The sequence below is a fragment of the Rhea americana genome, unplaced genomic scaffold (assembly GCF_003343005.1).
Source record: "Rhea americana isolate MKP2758 unplaced genomic scaffold, rheAme1 scaffold_27, whole genome shotgun sequence".
Taxonomy (NCBI): Eukaryota; Metazoa; Chordata; class Aves; order Rheiformes; family Rheidae; genus Rhea; species Rhea americana.
The window spans coordinates 5,785,532-5,792,791 of NW_028186390.1; the positions used below are offsets into that span (position 1 = coordinate 5,785,532).

A 7,260-nucleotide genomic window follows, 5' to 3' on the forward strand; every position below is an offset into this window, starting at 1 on the left:
GCAGTACGGCGTGCTCCCAAGCACGACGAGCCAAGGCGCGTACCTCCTGACCCGGGGTGCACGCTCGCACTCCTAGTTGTGTGTCCAGCGCGCTGTCCTCCTAATCCGAACGCAGGCTGAAGCTGCATCGCTCTGCCGACTCCAACGTGCGATGCTCCGTTCTCCTGCTCCAGCGTGGAATGTTTTAACGTTTAACGTGCGTTACGCAGTTCCCCGTCTGTAATTTGCCTCATTAGATTTGAAGGGTACCCCAGACAAGCAGTTTTCTGGTTTCTTTCTCAGCCTTGGATCACCATAGGGTGTCAGTAGCGCCTGTCCCCAAGTAGCTGGGCGATAGGAGTGGCTGATGGACTGAGGGCAGAGACAGTGAGTAGCGCTGGAGGCTGAGATCATGTGGAAGTGGATTGGAGCAGGATGACAGCAGATAAAAATTCCAACTTTACTTTTTTTTCTGGAGCTTCAGATGAGGATTTTGCTGATTAAAAATACAGAATTGGACCCTTGGGCACAAAACAAGCGTGTGGCTATGACCAAACTGCCTTCAGGTCTATGCATATACATTGCTTGTCCAGCGTCAGGCTTATCTGTGCTACATTTGCTCTTCACCAACACCTCTACCCTGCCTGTATAGCATGAACCATAGCTTTCACTGGTTGAAACACAACAGCAAGTTCAGTAACAGGAAGACTGTTCTCTCTTCAAGATGACCACGTGCCTGCTGTCCATTGCAGGCTGAATGTTGGGTTGTATGTGGATCCCGACGCACTACTGCGGCTGACGTTGCTAAATAATCCATCTTAGATTAAAATTAGTCAATCATGGGTACATCAGAAAGGCAGAGCGTGGACCATACATTTATGTCTTTTTATTGGCTTGTTTACTCTGTTTGAGCCTAATACGTTTTAGTGTGGATCCAGCTGACCTGGGTTTCACGGTTTACACTGCGGATGCTTACCTTGAGCAGTACGTAGATTCTGAGATTTGGGCAAAGCGGCTGTCCTTACTGCTGCCATGGAAACTGCCTCTGTGCAGGAACTGCTGTCCCAACCGGCACCCTGCAACCGGCTGTAGGAGCGGTAGCAACCACATCTCAACTGCACCCACAAGGAAATGCTTGGGTAAAGTTTACCCAGGCTGTGCAAACATCGCGGTAGTCAGACCATAACTGAGCCACCCATATGTTTTGCGTGGCTTAGTATTAGCTTTGTGGGATCGTTCATGCGCAGGGATAGCTGGTTTTGAAAGAGCAAGGCCTGAGGGATGCCTTGGCCTAAGTAATGCAGCAGGACCGTGCCGGTGGAGGAGTTCTGGCCCATGCTGTAGGTTTGGCAAGAGCTGCTGGAACTGTGAAAGCCTGGTGAGAGCCTGAAGCAGCGGTGAAAGCTGGGGCAGCGCCCCGCGCCAGGGCAGGCCCGGCGAGCCAGCGCGGCCTGGACGAACTCCCTCCCCGCGGGCTTCTCCACGGAGACTCGAGCAAAGGAGCGGGTGAGGTGAAGCCTCTGCTCTGCCGCTACCCTTCCGCGGCAGGGGCTTGGTTTGACGGGCAGCCTCCCGCCCCGCCTGCGCCCTGCGGCAGTGCCGCGGCTGGCGGCTCCCTCCGCCCCGCCGCCGGCGCCTGGGATGGCGGCGGCCCGCCGCGCTGCCATGGCAACCACGCCGCGGCCTCTGCGCCTGCGCGCTCCCCGCCCTCCCGCGGACCGTTTATGAGATCGCTGCGCTGCGTTTTTAAATCCCCTGCGCGCGCGCGCTGGCGGTTGGTTCCCAGGGGTGCGGTTTGATTGGTGGAGCCGGTGGGTCTCTGCCGCACTTCTATTGGGCGAGAGAGGGTGGGGGAGGCGGGAGCAGTGCTCGCTGCGCCTTCCTATTGGCCGGGAAGAGTTGGCGGCCCCGGGCGCGGCGTCAGTCCTCGGCGGAGGAAGGTGCCGGAGCGGGGCGGGACGGGACGGGACGGGACGGGACAGACTGAGCGGCCGCCCGAGCGGCGGCGGCGGCGGCAGGTGAGGCGGTGACCGGTGCCTCCCCTCCGGGAGCGCGGCCGTCGTCAGGCCTTGCGGGAACGGGTGTCGCTGGCCGCTCGGCCCCTCGCTTAGGGCACGCTGACAGGCCCCTGCGGCGCTGGGGGGGGGCCGCGGGCGCCCCGCACGGAGCCCGCGCTCCGCGGCTCGCAGCGGCGGAGACCGCCCGGGAAGGGGCCGCGGTGCCGCTCCTTGCGAGGCTGCATCGCTGGGAGCCTTTCGGGTCACGCTCCGGGCTCGGTGCCTGTCTGCGAGTGCAGCGCGGGTTGTTAGGATCCGGCTGTTTCTGATGTACCTTCACAAAAATCTCGTGGAACCGGTGCGGCTTTATAAACCTGCTTAACACACAGAGCCGGAGAAACCTCCCCGTTACAGGGCTAAGTTAGGCACCTGTTTTGTAAAGCATTTGTCCTTTAACGGGAGTCTGTCGGCTATCGTAGGAAGCATAAGAGATGCTTGTGAGTTTCCTACAGGGCAGCTGTAAATGTAGAGAACCTCTTTCCTGAGGACTCAGGGAAGTACAAAGAAAACATCTTGGTGAGCTTTGAAGCTTCAAATACTTATAAAGGAAGTTGGGATAATGGGATATTGGCCAAGTGTTCAATATTTTACTTAATGTGGCTTTTAAAATTAAATTCTACCTGTGTATATCAGTTTGTGACTACAGAATAATTTGTTCAGGCTAGTTTGAGGTGTGATCGCAACTTGTGTATTATGTTATTTGACTTTAAGATAATGTTATTTTAAAAGTCTTCAAAACTTAAATGAAGTGAATGTTCACCTTAAATACTGAGTAAAACTGCTAGGGCATTTGACAACTAACCTAGTGTTATGCCTGCTGAATTTTCTTTTTCTCTGTGACATGGAGCTTTCTGCTGAAATATTCTGTTGATCTTTTCTGAGATGTAGTTAGAACAGCTTCATTTCAGGAGCCGTATCCTGCAAGCTTGTGTTTTGGCCATGCATTTTCTAAGATTGTGTGAAGGAACTGTCCAGTAGAAAATGAATGTCCCATACTCACTTTGTGTTTCATATCCTTGACAACTTCATAGGGCAAAGTTCCTGATTCATTGGTTGAGCCTTAAAAAACAACAAACAAAAAAACCCTTATGTAGGCTATTTGTTTTTATTATCAGCTTATTCCTTTGCCCATTTTGATAAATGCTATATGAAAGTATTGAGCTAAATCCATTTTGCTTTTTTTTCTTTGCTGTATTCTCCCCAGATTTGTTCCAGAAAGGATGGTCCCTTTCAGTTTTCCTTTGTCAAAGTGTGCACTTTGGGACCCAGTCCCTATGGGAGATGTCGTTGGTTCACATATCAGCTATTACAGGTATAAATAACTTTTCTTGATTTAACCATGACTTGCCTTAAATTTTATGATTCATAGTTTTCTTTTCCTCTTTTGAATCTGGTGTATGGGACCTAAAGGGAAAAGAAAGAGCCAGCATGTTTGTAAGAATACAGAGCTTTTCACTGGAAATACTTGAGGACTGCAGTTTTGGTGGTGTATCACAGTCAATTGGGTTTGAGGTGCCTCATGCTAAAGTAACTTGCAATTTCTTTCAGTTTCCTTCCAAAATGGAAAGATGTAAAAATAAATGCATACTTGTTTTCTTTAGCCTACCCTTCTGTATTTATGAACAAGAATGTGTATTACAATTGAATAAAAATAGCATGCTTCAAGTAAAAGAAATCAGAACTTTCAGTATTTAATCCAGATGTTTGACTTAAATTTAGTTTTAATATATAATTTTATCTGGAATGAGTCTAGATGCAAATCTGAAGCAGTTGTGAGTTTATAGGGTGAGGAATACCTAACCTCACTTACAAAACAAATACAGATTTAAAAACTGGTCCTTATTACTTAGGGATAATATATATGTAGATGTTGTTTTAAAAATCTTATTCTAGATATTAAAATACATCTAAGAATATTATCGTGAGTAGGGGAAGAACACAGAACATTTAATTTCTGTAGCAATGGAAAGTACTGACTGAGAGGTGGGTAGATTTTACATAGAAGTCAGAGGGCCTCTGCATGTCCTTGCCACATAATGTTCTTTGAATGTAAATTAAGCCCTTGGTGCTGAATTCCTCACCTTGCTCCCCAAGTTTTAATAGTGAGGCACAGCATGCAAAGTCTAAGGGCATTGTTGCTGATCAGTTGTCTAATTTTCAGCCCTTGGTGATTGGAGGCTTTCTCTTTCTTAAGGCATGTTTACTGGTAATCCTCTCTAGTAGTTTGAATATAGTAATTATTAATTTTTATTTTATGAAGATACTTCACTTGGTTAATCTTGATCAGATAGGATTTAAATCATCATTGCAGCATTCATGTAGGCCAGTAGCCTCACTGTTTCAACTTTGACCTCTCTAAAAATCAAAATCTATAAGCTACATCAAGCTAAAATAAAATCAATATTAACTGCACTAGCTTCCAAACTTAGTTACTCTTTTTTTTTAACCGATGTAAAAATATTGGTAATTACCTATTTTTCTGCAGGTGTAGTTCATGTATGTTCATGTGCCCAGTCTTTGCTCTTTTAAATATCTATACTAAATTCTATACTAAAATGAAAGAACTCCATTGCAAAATTATTCAAGCTTTTTGACCATTCTGTTGCTTTATTTTAAGAGACTATTTAAATGCTGTGTGTTTTGGTCTTAGTGTTGCTGATGTCTTCCTCCTTCTATTGAAATAATTCATAGTTGTTAATCTTTATTTGTTCATGTAAAAATGTTTTTAGCTGAAAAGCTCTTTTCTCTCCTCCTTATTTATTCTGTATAGAAAGAATTATTCCCCTTTGTTTGCTCAGCCTGTCAACCTGAAATTATCTTGTTGGAATGGTCTTGCAGTGCATTCTGTGTAGCCACTCCAGTTAAAATACATTTTTTTAAAACATGAATGATAAAAGACATATACAGAACACCAGATAAAATTCCATTCAAGTTTTATACAATGTTGTTAATTTTTCCCTTTCTGCTGTTAAGCACTTTGGACTGTTACTGTATATTTTATTTTAATAAGACAATAAAAGGCCTGGAATTTCTTACAATATATAAAACGTTTCTTTGTATATGTGTATATATGTATATAAAAAAAGGCATGTAAATAATTTTGATGTTAAACTTGCTCATTGTTTTTTTGTTAGAAACCCAAAAATATTGGTAATGGAGAAGACCCTGCGTCTTGCCTATCGTCATGCTAAGCAGAATGAAAAGCAATTGTTTTCCTGTTTTTTGCTGGGGACCCTCACAGTGGATGACGGTAACTTTTCAAAAAATCAGGCAAACAGACAATATTGGGTGCTTAACAAGGCTTTATTAAGTAGACTGATTTACTGGTCTTTAGATAATGTTTTGCGTTTGATCAGGCAGGAATTTAGGTATGATTTTTTTTTTTCCTCTCCAGATGGGGAAGGCGTAACAGTAACAATAGACCGTTTTGATCCTGGTCGAGAAGTTGCTAGTGGATCTGGCAAAATTCCAACTGCTTCCCTTCCTGGAGACTTTTTGATTCCATGTACAGTTAATTCTTGGGGACCTTCTTCAGATGGCATTACAGTGCATAGAGCTGAAGATATCAGTTTGACTTTTAAGGTAAACCTGGCAGCTTCTGGCTCTCTTAAACTATCTTACAGATAAGAGATTGCACAGTGCACTGGTTTTGATTTTTTTTTTTTTTTTTCCCTGCACATCAATTTAAAACAAATCCAGGTAATAGATTTGAAGTAGTGGCTGAAAGAAGACTTTACCCAGTTGAGTGAAATGAGCTGCTTAGTTGTCATTAAAGATCTTATTTGAAACTATTAAAATCACTAACTTCCACATATTTAAAGATAATACACTTGAATCTCAAACTAAGAGCTTGCTCTCTGACTATAGTTTTCCAGCTACTCTAACCACCAAAATGAGCAACACAACTGTGATAGCAACAAACTTAAAGAAGAAAAAGCATCTTTTTCTTTTATATGCATCATGATGAAGTTGCAGTGTTTATGCAACAGCTGGTAAAAAGTATTGCTAGGCAAGTGACTTGCAAGAAAATGTTTATCCATGTTGGCTACTAGCTATAGCTGAAATGTATATCTGTCTCTTCTATACTCTACTGTAAACGTAGTCCAGTAAATACCTTCTACTCTTGTAAACATTTACCTGTAAATGTTGTTGTGTGTATTTTTATAATACAAACTGAGTCTTAATTTTCCTCTAAGCTTTCTCATGATGGTACGCCCACATTTAAAATACAAATTTATTGAATGCAAATAAGTTTTGATACGTCACCTTGAACCTTCTAGTTGCCTATTATTTTTAGTTTTTATTTAATTTAAGTAACCTCATGCTTTCAAATGTATTATAAAGTAGTGCTAAGATATGCAAGGTTTAATAATTTTGGATGTATTTTACATTATTACTTATTCTATCCAGCATAGCTATCAGCTTTTGAGACCTGGATTTATTTTTATTTTTATTTTTTAATACAGTGCCTATTGCAATACTAGCTATGATAGATGATTTAAGTTTCCATTGTAATACAAATTGTGCTGTGGTAGTGATATGGCATCAAGTTTATTTAACTTTTTTTTCCCCCTCAACTTCTAGGGTCTGCAGCACTGTCTGTGCAGTAAAGACTCACTGGATCTTTCTAAACTGCTGACCATTAGAGCTCACATTGTTTTCACAGAAAACCTGGATAATCTAAATTTTGATTTTCACTGGGCTTCTATTACTGCATCAAATATCTTAGAATATACTCCTATGAAGTCTGTCCCAATTATTCCTACAGCCCTAGCAAGAAACTTGAATAGTCCTATGAATATTGCACAAGTTCAAGGGACTTATAAATGTGGGTAAGTAAAGGTTAATGCTAAAACTATCAAAGTTTTGTGTCAGTTGGTTGCCTGTCTTAAAACCAGAAAGGTAGGAATCTCAACCAGTACTTTGTTTTTTAATAAACTAACTGAAATTAAAGGAGCATAATTTCTAATATCTAGAAAATTTTAATACAGAAGCAGGAAATGGGATAGAGTAAAAATTTTGAACTATTCAGCACAAATTCTTGCTTTTGACTTCAGTAAAGGACCTTCCTACGTGGGACAGATGTGAGGGTGGAATGAGACCCTGCTAGCTAACAAAATAACTATAAAAAGCATCCAAATTTTTGGACAAGGTCAGTGCTGTCTCTAAAATCAAACCAGGTGAATGGTGGTAATAAAAAAAAAAAAAATTCCAATTCTAGAGT

At 42.5% G+C, this 7,260-nt stretch overlaps 1 protein-coding gene across 1 annotated transcript in view; it reads left to right on the plus strand.

Annotated features, from left to right (window-relative positions):
* Positions 1-1,978: 1,978 nt before the first annotated feature.
* Positions 1,979-7,260, plus strand: part of STIL (STIL centriolar assembly protein) — a 19,632-nt gene continuing 14,350 nt past the window's right edge. The window contains exons 1-5 of the mRNA XM_085308068.1: positions 1,979-1,997; positions 3,241-3,348; positions 5,171-5,286; positions 5,431-5,618; positions 6,621-6,868. Of these exons, the coding sequence (XP_085164194.1) occupies positions 3,257-3,348; positions 5,171-5,286; positions 5,431-5,618; positions 6,621-6,868 (644 nt within the window). The 5' untranslated portion in view covers positions 1,979-1,997; positions 3,241-3,256. The remainder of the gene's footprint in view (positions 1,998-3,240; positions 3,349-5,170; positions 5,287-5,430; positions 5,619-6,620; positions 6,869-7,260) is intronic.